This window comes from Microplitis mediator, chromosome 11, assembly GCF_029852145.1.
Source record: "Microplitis mediator isolate UGA2020A chromosome 11, iyMicMedi2.1, whole genome shotgun sequence".
NCBI classification, from domain to species: domain Eukaryota; kingdom Metazoa; phylum Arthropoda; class Insecta; order Hymenoptera; family Braconidae; genus Microplitis; species Microplitis mediator.
The window spans coordinates 24,591-37,024 of record NC_079979.1 but is presented as its reverse complement, the minus strand read 5'-3'; the positions used below and the strand labels follow the sequence as shown (position 1 = coordinate 37,024).

General features: G+C 35.2%; 1 protein-coding gene across 1 annotated transcript; it reads right to left on the bottom strand.

The window, feature by feature from the left end:
• Positions 1–256: 256 nt before the first annotated feature.
• Positions 257–2,072, bottom strand: LOC130677441 (survival of motor neuron-related-splicing factor 30). Its single transcript, XM_057484203.1, has 5 exons — positions 1,869–2,072; positions 1,574–1,797; positions 1,343–1,492; positions 705–846; positions 257–633 (listed from the first exon to the last, which is right to left on the bottom strand). The coding sequence occupies exons 1-5, from the start codon at positions 1,905–1,907 to the stop codon at positions 490–492; spliced, it is 699 nt and encodes a 232-aa protein (XP_057340186.1). The 5' UTR covers positions 1,908–2,072; the 3' UTR covers positions 257–489.
• Positions 2,073–12,434: the final 10,362 nt, after the last annotated feature.

Below are 12,434 nucleotides of genomic sequence, written 5' to 3'. Positions count from 1 at the left end.
AAATTACATAATAGGCATGACAAATATATTTAAAAAGATAATAATTTACCTTAGACAAAAAAAATTCATTGGATTTATAATAAAAAAAATAAAAATTTTTTAATGATAAGTAGATGATTAATTTTTTTATAATTTTATTACATTATTAATTAATTTAAACATTCTAACGTATTAATACATCCACACATACGTACATACATACATACACACTTACTTATAACACACAGATGATGCATATCTATATATATTTATCATAACAATAATTGTATGTGTTGCGGCTATTGTCGATACGACATGGAACCATATAATCGATTATTATTAATAGCAGAATTATTATTAAACTGTATTGAATGGTATGTACAGTTACTGCTATTGTTAATTTAAGATTCAAACAGAGAAAATAAAAAAAGAAAAAGTTTTTTTTTTTCCTCTAAATAATTATTCATACAAGGGTTATTATTATTATTATTATTGTTAATGTTATTTATTTTAAGCTCCTCTTCTCCATTTTTCACCGTTACTAAATTTAGTCATTTCCTTACCACTTACTCCGCAAGTTCCTATTCCAACTCTTCCATTGACATTTTCCGGAGTTGCAAATATACTTTTTTTAACAACTCCTTTTTTTGCAGACTAAAATAATAATAAAAATCATTATATCAACAATAATGATAAGAATAAGATTATAAATATATAATACTTACTTTAGTTGTAAATGCTAGCCATTTATTTTTTTCTTGCTCTCGTTCTTCTTCAAGTTCTTTAAAACGTTGTAACTTTTTTTGTTTCTTTTTTTTTAAATATTCACGTTGTTTATTTGGATCAGTTCCAGCTGCTTGTAGTTTTCTGTATTTGAAAACATTATTAATATTAATTAAAATTAATAATATAAATTGACAATGTGTTTTGATTTATACAATTTATAAAATTATAAGTGCTCACAAGTCGTAACAAAACGAGTAATAATAAAAACATTTAAATACATACATATTATCGAAGAATAATTTTACCTTTTTCTTAACGAAATAATCACAAATTATGTTTGGAAATGTATGTATATATATTGTATATCAATATTTAATGTATGTAATAAGTAAGTAATCGTTGGGGATAGTTTGCGTACGATGATGAATAAGTATACACACACAGGATACGTAATCACAGAATAGGGGAGAAAAAAAGAATTTAAATTAATATGTAATAATAAATACATAAAATATCATTAACAAATTTTTTTTTTTTCTAATTTCTAGATAATTAAACATGAATAAATTGATTGACTAAGAGTTTCCAACACACGTAATAATTTTTATAAAGATATGAAATAATTTAAATAACTTACTTTGATTTTTGGTCAGCCCAATCAGATGCTGGTCTTTTAGCAACTGATTTTAATTGATTCAACATTGTTACATCTGTATTTTTATATTCTTTAAATGTTATATTAACTAGTCCATCTTCATTAATAGCATCAATAGTGGCTTCATAGTATCTGTTTAAATATAATTGAAGTTATTTAAAATGGAATGTTGATATTATTATTATAATTTATTAAAAAAAATGAAATAATTACTTTCCATCTTCACTCCAAGGAGCCATACATTCATCACCTGGTTTCCATTTATTTGCTAAAACAGCTAATAATATTGGATCTTTAGGATCCATTCCATTGGATTGTTTTTTTTCTTGTTGTTGTGATTTAATCAAGTCATGAGTTAATTCTATAACTTCCTCTAAATCAATTTTTAATTTTATTAATTCCTCATTTGCTGGATCTGTTGTTAACGCAGCTTCAACCTTAATTATAAATAAATTTTTAAAAATATATATTCATAGGTTATAATTAAAAAATACTATAAAAACCATACCTGTTGCAATTGCAACTTATAATTTTGCAAATCGTCCATGATGATTAAAATAACTATCAATATTTTATATTAATAATTAACACTATAAATATAATTAAATATATTTATTGTTTATTTGACAATGTACATTAAATTGAAAAATCAACACTAAGTTGGATAAAATTACACGATGGATGATAACCGTAAATTGACGACATGACGACAAGGTAGAGTCCTACGTCGTTAAAGTAGAACAGTATATATTGTATATACTGCGTACAAGAAATGTCATGTGTGTATGTCCCTCCATCTATCGGGAGGTTGATTAATTAAATCATTATAAATAAATTATCTATACTGGGTTATTTCACCCGGGAGTATTTGAATACTCAGCTTTGGTAGATCGATGGTAGATTGGGGAAGAATTTTTCAATGAAAATTTAAGGGGTAACGGAAACCAATTTTCAATTCAATTTAATTTACGGACAAACACTAAAAACTTAAAATAGAGAGTCTTTAGCGTTTTTTAAAACCTTAACAGAGGGCTAGAAATTTCGTATTTTCAAAAATTCTAATACGTCTCCAAGAATAGTAGTTTATCTATCGAGTGCGATTGTGGTTATGACGCGAGCGTGAAAATTGGCGCCCGAGCCGAAGGCGAAAGTGTGGCTATCAGTATATCGTTCTTATTTTGTAGCTTCCCTAATAGCCACATTAGTATGAAATTGACAGTAATTTCACATTAAAATTTCCTCAAATTTGCTGCCCGAATCTGCAGGTCGTGTGACCAAAACTCAAAATGACGGTCATTTCGCATTATTAAGTATGTCTACAATTTGAGGGTAAAAAATACTTTTCAATTTTTCAAGTCAAATCACCAATAAATTGATGTAAAACTTTGCCTGAAAATTGACAATAAACCTTTGCTAGTAAACTTTTCAAGTGAATTTGAATTCTAATTCAGATACTAAATTTATGTCGAATTGTATAGCAAATTGTATATAAATTGTCGTCAAAAACGGAAAAGTCCGAAGTTGACGTAAATTTGACGAAAAATTCAAAGAAACTTTTGTGAGTTATGATGTCCTATGGATGTTCACCTGAGTGTGATATCTCTGTATAATAATACTCATCAAAAAGTATTAAAAAAGATAAGAACCCTGGTGGAAATTTTTCGGACTTTTTCCCTTAAAAACTCGAAAAAAGTCTTTAGAATTTTAAAACTGAGTTTTTCAGAGAAAATTCTTAAAAATTTCCACCAGGGAATTAAATACTTGAAAGTAAATCCTATTCTAGAAGGTTTTCATCTGAATATAAAATTAATATTTTTCAATTATATTTAATCTAAAAATAATATAATAAGGGTTCGTACTTCTCTCTCTACTAAACTCAAGTACAAGAACAGTACTATCTTTGTTGCACTTGTGCAGTGGATGGAAACTTTGATCGATATATTCTCTTAAATAAACAAAGTTTGTCAAACAATTAAAACGTCTAATCTAACTTCGCTAGATCATAATGAACAAGGAACGTTTATATTATGATGAGTTATTCCCAACAGGAGCAAAGTTAGAGGCCACTCTGTAAAAAATCATCTAAAACCATCTCCACCCATCTCCACCCATGTCCACCCTCTGTCATATGGGCCTGAACTTGGAAAATAAATTTTTCTTAGGACCTTGAGGGGCATTTTCTACTAGAGGATATCACAATGAACAAAAAACGTTTATATTATGATGAGTTATTCCCAACAGGGCAAAAGTTACGGGCTACTCTTCAAAAAAATACATTTTGGCATCTCCACCCATCTCCACCCATGTCCAGCCATCCTTATATGGGTCGAAACTCAAAAAATAAATTTTTCTCAGGACTTTTTGTGGTCTTTCCTACTACAGGACACCATAAGGAACAAAAAACGTTATTATTATGATGAGTTATTCCCAACAGGGCAAAAGTTACGGGCTACTCTTCATAAAAATACATTTTGGCATCTCCACCCATCTCCACCCATGTCCAGCCATCCTTATATGGGTCGAAACTCAAAAAATAAATTTTTCTTAGGACTTTTTGTGGTCTTTCCTACTACAGGACACCATAAGGAACAAAAAACGTTATCATTATGATGAGTTATTCCCAACAGGGCAAAAGTTACGGGCTACTCTTCAAAAAAATACATTTTGGCATCTCCACCCATCTCCACCGATGTCCAGCCATCCTTATATGGGTCGAAACTCAAAAAATAAATTTTTCTCAGGACTTTTTGTGGTCTTTCCTACTACAGGACACCATAAGGAACAAAAAACGTTATTATTATGATGAGTTATTCCCAACAGGGCAAAAGTTACGGGCTACTCTTCATAAAAATACATTTTGGCATCTCCACCCATCTCCACCCATGTCCAGCCATCCTTATATGGGTCGAAACTCAAAAAATAAATTTTTCTTAGGACTTTTTGTGGTCTTTCCTACTACAGGACACCATAAGGAACAAAAAACGTTATCATTATGATGAGTTATTCCCAACAGGGCAAAAGTTACGGGCTACTCTTCAAAAAAATACATTTTGGCATCTCCACCCATCTCCACCGATGTCCAGCCATCCTTATATGGGTCGAAACTCAAAAAATAAATTTTTCTCAGGACTTTTTGTGGTCTTTCCTACTACAGGACACCATAAGGAACAAAAAACGTTATCATTATGATGAGTTATTCCCAACAGGGCAAAAGTTACGGGCTACTCTTCAAAAAAATACATTTTGGCATCTCCACCCATCTCCACCCATGTCCAGCCATCCTTATATGGGTCGAAACTCAAAAAATAAATTTTTCTCAGGACTTTTTGTGGTCTTTCCTACTACAGGACACCATAAGGAACAAAAAACGTTATTATTATGATGAGTTATTCCCAACAGGGCAAAAGTTACGGGCTACTCTTCATAAAAATACATTTTGGCATCTCCACCCATCTCCACCCATGTCCAGCCATCCTTATATGGGTCGAAACTCAAAAAATAAATTTTTCTTAGGACTTTTTGTGGTCTTTCCTACTACAGGACACCATAAGGAACAAAAAACGTTATCATTATGATGAGTTATTCCCAACAGGGCAAAAGTTACGGGCTACTCTTCAAAAAAATACATTTTGGCATCTCCACCCATCTCCACCGATGTCCAGCCATCCTTATATGGGTCGAAACTCAAAAAATAAATTTTTCTCAGGACTTTTTGTGGTCTTTCCTACTACAGGACACCATAAGGAACAAAAAACGTTATTATTATGATGAGTTATTCCCAACAGGGCAAAAGTTACGGGCTACTCTTCATAAAAATACATTTTGGCATCTCCACCCATCTCCACCCATGTCCAGCCATCCTTATATGGGTCGAAACTCAAAAAATAAATTTTTCTTAGGACTTTTTGTGGTCTTTCCTACTACAGGACACCATAAGGAACAAAAAACGTTATCATTATGATGAGTTATTCCCAACAGGGCAAAAGTTACGGGCTACTCTTCAAAAAAATACATTTTGGCATCTCCACCCATCTCCACCGATGTCCAGCCATCCTTATATGGGTCGAAACTCAAAAAATAAATTTTTCTCAGGACTTTTTGTGGTCTTTCCTACTACAGGACACCATAAGGAACAAAAAACGTTATTATTATGATGAGTTATTCCCAACAGGGCAAAAGTTACGGGCTACTCTTCATAAAAATACATTTTGGCATCTCCACCCATCTCCACCCATGTCCAGCCATCCTTATATGGGTCGAAACTCAAAAAATAAATTTTTCTTAGGACTTTTTGTGGTCTTTCCTACTACAGGACACCATAAGGAACAAAAAACGTTATCATTATGATGAGTTATTCCCAACAGGGCAAAAGTTACGGGCTACTCTTCAAAAAAATACATTTTGGCATCTCCACCCATCTCCACCGATGTCCAGCCATCCTTATATGGGTCGAAACTCAAAAAATAAATTTTTCTCAGGACTTTTTGTGGTCTTTCCTACTACAGGACACCATAAGGAACAATAAACGTTATTATTATGATGAGTTATTTCCAACAGGGCAAAAGTTACGGGCTACTCTTCAAAAAAATACATTTTGGCATCTCCACCCATCTCCACCCATGTCCACCCATCCTTATATGGGTCGAAACTCAAAAAATAAATTTTTCTCAGGACTTTTTGTGGTCTTTCCTACTACAGGACACCATAAGGAACAAAAAACGTTATTATTATGATGAGTTATTCCCAACAGGGCAAAAGTTACGGGCTACTCTTCATAAAAATACATTTTGGCATCTCCACCCATGTCCACCCATCCTTATATGGGTCGAAACTCAGAAAATAAATTTTTCTTAGGACTTTTTGTGGTCTTTCCTACTACAGGACACCATAAGGAACAATAAACGTTATTATTATGATGAGTTATTCCCAACAGGGCAAAAGTTACGGGCTACTCTTCATAAAAATACATTTTGGCATCTCCACCCATGTCCACCCATCCTTATATGGGTCGAAACTCAAAAAATAAATTTTTCTTAGGACTTTTTGTGGTCTTTCCTACTACAGGACACCATAAGGAACGAAAAACGTTATTATTATGATGAGTTATTCCCAACAGGGCAAAAGTTACGGGCTACTCTTCAAAAAAATACATTTTGGCATCTCCACCCATCTCCACCCATGTCCACCCATCCTTATATGGGTCGGAACTCAAAAAATAAATTTTTCTCAGGACTTTTTGTGGTCTTTCCTACTACAGGACACCATAAGGAACAAAAAACGTTATTATTATGATGAGTTATTCCCAACAGGGCAAAAGTTACAGGCTACTCTTCAAAAAAATACATTTTGGCATCTCCACCCATCTCCACCCATGTCCACCCATCCTTATATGGGTCAAAACTTAAAAAATAAATTTTTCTCAGGACTCTTTGTGGTCTTTCCTACTACAGGACACCATAAGGAACAAAAAACGTTATTATTATGATGAGTTATTCCCAACAGGGCAAAAGTTACAGGCTACTCTTCAAAAAAATACATTTTGGCATCTCCACCCATCTCCACCCATGTCCACCCATCCTTATATGGGTCGAAACTCAAAAAATAAATTTTTCTCAGGACTCTTTGTGGTCTTTCCTACTACAGGACACCATAAGGAACAAAAAACGTTATTATTATGATGAGTTATTCCCAACAGGGCAAAAGTTACGGGCTACTCTTCAAAAAAATACATTTTGGCATCTCCACCCATCTCCACCGATGTCCAGCCATCCTTATATGGGTCGAAACTCAAAAAATAAATTTTTCTCAGGACTTTTTGTGGTCTTTCCTACTACAGGACACCATAAGGAACAAAAAACGTTATTATTATGATGAGTTATTCCCAACAGGGCAAAAGCTACGGGCTACTCTTCATAAAAATACATTTTGGCATCTCCACCCATCTCCACCCATGTCCACCCATCCTTATATGGGTCGAAACTCAAAAAATAAATTTTTCTCAGGACTTTTTGTGGTCTTTCCTACTACAGGACACCATAAGGAACAATAAACGTTATTATTATGATGAGTTATTCCCAACAGGGCAAAAGTTACGGGCTACTCTTCAAAAAAATACATTTTGGCATCTCCACCCATCTCCACCCATGTCCAGCCATCCTTATATGGGTCGAAACTCAAAAAATAAATTTTTCTCAGGACTTTTTGTGGTCTTTCCTACTACAGGACACCATAAGGAACAATAAACGTTATTATTATGATGAGTTATTTCCAACAGGGCAAAAGTTACGGGCTACTCTTCAAAAAAATACATTTTGGCATCTCCACCCATCTCCACCCATGTCCACCCATCCTTATATGGGTCGAAACTCAAAAAATAAATTTTTCTCAGGACTTTTTGTGGTCTTTCCTACTACAGGACACCATAAGGAACAAAAAACGTTATTATTATGATGAGTTATTCCCAATAGGGCAAAAGTTACGGGCTACTCTTCATAAAAATACATTTTGGCATCTCCACCCATGTCCACCCATCCTTATATGGGTCGAAACTCAGAAAATAAATTTTTCTTAGGACTTTTTGTGGTCTTTCCTACTACAGGACACCATAAGGAACAATAAACGTTATTATTATGATGAGTTATTCCCAACAGGGCAAAAGTTACGGGCTACTCTTCATAAAAATACATTTTGGCATCTCCACCCATGTCCACCCATCCTTATATGGGTCGAAACTCAAAAAATAAATTTTTCTTAGGACTTTTTGTGGTCTTTCCTACTACAGGACACCATAAGGAACGAAAAACGTTATTATTATGATGAGTTATTCCCAACAGGGCAAAAGTTACGGGCTACTCTTCAAAAAAATACATTTTGGCATCTCCACCCATCTCCACCCATGTCCAGCCATCCTTATATGGGTCGAAACTCAAAAAATAAATTTTTCTCAGGACTTTTTGTGGTCTTTCCTACTACAGGACACCATAAGGAACAAAAAACGTTAATATTGTGTTGGGTTATTTGCAACAGGGCAAAAGTTACAGACTACTCTTCAAAAAAATACATTTTGGCATCTCCACCCATCTCCACCCATGTCCAGCCATCCTTATATGGGTCGAAACTCAAAAAATAAATTTTTCTCAGGACTCTTTGTGGTCTTTCCTACTACAGGACACCATAAGGAACAAAAAACGTTATTATTATGATGAGTTATTCCCAACAGGGCAAAAGTTACGGGCTACTCTTCATAAAAATACATTTTGGCATCTCCACCCATCTCCACCCATGTCCAGCCATCCTTATATGGGTCGAAACTCAAAAAATAAATTTTTCTCAGGACTTTTTGTGGTCTTTCCTACTACAGGACACCATAAGGAACAAAAAACGTTATTATTATGATGAGTTATTCCCAACAGGGCAAAAGTTACGGGCTACTCTTCATAAAAATACATTTTGGCATCTCCACCCATCTCCACCCATGTCCACCCATCCTTATATGGGTCGAAACTCAAAAAATAAATTTTTCTCAGGACTTTTTGTGGTCTTTCCTACTACAGGACACTATATGGAACAAAAAACGTTTATATTGTGATGGGTTATTTCCAACAGGGCAAAAGTTACGGGCTACTCTTCAAAAAAATACATTTTGGCATCTCCACCCATCTCCACCCATGTCCACCCATCCTTATATGGGTCGAAACTCAAAAAATAAATTTTTCTTAGGACTTTTTGTGGTCTTTCCTACTACAGGACACCATAAGGAACAAAAAACGTTTGTATTGTGTTGGGTTATTTCCAACAGGGCAAAAGTTACAGGCTACTCTTCAAAAAAATTCATACTGGCATCTCCACCCATCTCCACCCATCTCCACCCATGTCCACCCATCCTTATTTGGGTTGAAACTCAAACAATAAATTTTTCTCAGGACTTTTTGTGGTCTTTCCTACTACAGGACACCATAAGGAACAAAAAACGTTTATATTGTGTTGGGTTATTTCCAACAGGGCAAAAGTTACAGGCTACTCTTCAAAAAAATACATTTTGGCATCTCCACCCATCTCCACCCATGTCCACCCATCCTCATATGGGTCGAAACTCAGAAAATAAATTTTTCTTAGGACTTTTTGTGGTCTTTCCTACTACAGGACACCATAAGGAACAAAAAACGTTTATATTGTGTGGGGTTATTTCCAACAGGGCAAAAGTTACGGGCTACTCTTCACAAAAATACATTTTGGCATCTCCACCCATCTCCACCCATGTCCACCCATCCTTATATGGGTCGAAACTCAGAAAATAAATTTTTCTCAGGACTTTTTGTGGTCTTTCTACTACAGGACACCATAAGGAACAAAAAACGTTTATATTGTGTGGGGTTATTTCCAACAGGGCAAAAGTTACGGGCTACTCTTCACAAAAATACATTTTGGCATCTCCACCCATCTCCACCCATGTCCACCCATCCTTATATGGGTCGAAACTCAAAAAATAAATTTTTCTCAGGACTTTTTGTAGTCTTTCCTACTACAGGACACCATAAGGAACAAAAAACGTTATTATTATGATGAGTTATTCCCAACAGGGCAAAAGTTACGGGCTACTCTTCATAAAAATACATTTTGGCATCTCCACCCATCTCCACCCATGTCCACCCATCCTTATATGGGTCGAAACTCAAAAAATAAATTTTTCTCAGGACTTTTTGTGGTCTTTCCTACTACAGGACACCATAAGGAACAAAAAACGTTATTATTATGATGAGTTATTTCCAACAGGGCAAAAGTTACGGGCTACTCTTCAAAAAAATACATTTTGGCATCTCCACCCATCTCCACCCATGTCCACCCATCCTTATATGGGTCGAAACTCAAAAAATAAATTTTTCTTAGGACTTTTTGTGGTCTTTCCTACTACAGGACACCATAAGGAACAAAAAACGTTTGTATTGTGTTGGGTTATTTCCAACAGGGCAAAAGTTACAGGCTACTCTTCAAAAAAATACATTTTGGCATCTCCACCCATCTCCACCCATGTCCACCCATCCTTATATGGGTCGAAACTCAAAAAATAAATTTTTCTTAGGACTTTTTGTGGTCTTTCCTACTACAGGACACCATAAGGAACAAAAAACGTTTATATTGTGTTGGGTCATTCCCAACAGGGCAAGAGTTACGGGCTACTCTTCAAAAAAATACATTTTGGCATCTCCACCCATCTCCACCCATGTCCACCCATCCTTATATGGGTCGAAACTCAAAAAATAAATTTTTCTCAGGACTTTTTGTGGTCTTTCCTACTACAGGACACTATATGGAACAAAAAACGTTTATATTGTGATGGGTTATTTCCAACAGGGCAAAAGTTACGGGCTACTCTCCAAAGAAATACATTTTGGCATCTCCACCCATCTCCACCCATGTCCACCCATCCTTATATGGGTCGAAACTCAAAAAATAAATTTTTCTCAGGACTCTTTGTGGTCTTTCCTACTACAGGACACCATAAGGAACAAAAAACGTTATTATTATGATGAGTTATTCCCAACAGGGCAAAAGTTACGGGCTACTCTCCATAAAAATACATTTTGGCATCTCCACCCATCTCCACCCATGTCCACCCATCCTTATATGGGTCGAAACTCAAAAAATAAATTTTTCTTAGGACTTTTTGTGGTCTTTCCTACTACAGGACACCATAAGGAACAAAAAACGTTTGTATTGTGTTGGGTTATTTCCAACAGGGCAAAAGTTACAGGCTACTCTTCAAAAAAATACATTTTGGCATCTCCACCCATCTCCACCCATGTCCACCCATCCTTATATGGGTCGAAACTCAAAAAATAAATTTTTCTCAGGACTTGTTGTGGTCTTTCCTACTACAGGACACCATAAGGAACAAAAAACGTTTATATTGTGTTGGGTTATTTCCAACAGGGCAAAAGTTACAGGCTACTCTTCAAAAAAATACATTTTGGCATCTCCACCCATCTCCACCCATGTCCACCCATCCTTATATGGGTCGAAACTCAAAAAATAAATTTTTCTCAGGACTTTTTGTGGTCTTTCCTACTACAGGACACCATAAGGAACAAAAAACGTTTATATTGTGATGGGTTATTTCCAACAGGGCAAAAGTTACGGGCTACTCTCCAAAAAAATACATTTTGGCATCTCCACCCATCTCCACCCATGTCCACCCATCCTTATATGGGTCGAAACTCAAAAAATAAATTTTTCTCAGGACTTGTTGTGGTCTTTCCTACTACAGGACACCATAAGGAACAAAAAACGTTATTATTATGATGAGTTATTCCCAACAGGGCAAAAGTTACGGGCTACTCTTCAAAAAAATACATTTTGGCATCTCCACCCATCTCCACCCATGTCCACCCATCCTTATATGGGTTGAAACTCAAAAAATAAATTTTTCTTAGGACTTTTTGTGGTCTTTCCTACTACAGGACACCATAAGGAACAAAAAACGTTTGTATTGTGTTGGGTTATTTCCAACAGGGCAAAAGTTACAGGCGACTCTTTAAAAAAATACATTTTGGCATCTCCACCCATCTCCACCCATGTCCACCCATCCTTATATGGGTCGAAACTCAGAAAATAAATTTTTCTCAGGACTTTTTGTGGTCTTTCCTACTACAGGACACCATAAGGAACAAAAAACGTTTATATTGTGTTGGGTTATTTCCAACAGGGCAAAAGTTACAGGCTACTCTTCAAAAAAATACATTTTGGCATCTCCACCCATCTCCACCCATGTCCACCCATCCTCATATGGGTCGAAACTCAGAAAATAAATTTTTCTTAGGACTTTTTGTGGTCTTTCCTACTACAGGACACCATAAGGAACAAAAAACGTTTATATTGTGTGGGGTTATTTCCAACAGGGCAAAAGTTACGGGCTACTCTTCAAAAAAATACATTTTGGCATCTCCACCCATCTCCACCCATGTCCACCCATCCTTATATGGGTCGAAACTCAGAAAATAAATTTTTCTCAGGACTTTTTGTGGTCTTTCTACTACAGGACACCATAAGGAACAAAAAACGTTTATATTGTGTGGGG

Bases quoted from the DNA above. Each gene is read 5' to 3' on its own strand.
- LOC130677441 (XM_057484203.1), bottom strand. From the start codon at position 1,907: ATGGACGATTTGCAAAATTATAAGTTGCAATTGCAACAG. The intron at 1,798-1,868 runs GTATGGTTTTTA...TTTATAATTAAG, and splicing joins ATAAGTTGCAATTGCAACAG to GTTGAAGCTGCGTTAACAAC. The intron at 634-704 runs GTAAGTATTATA...TTATTATTTTAG, and splicing joins GGCTAGCATTTACAACTAAA to TCTGCAAAAAAAGGAGTTGT.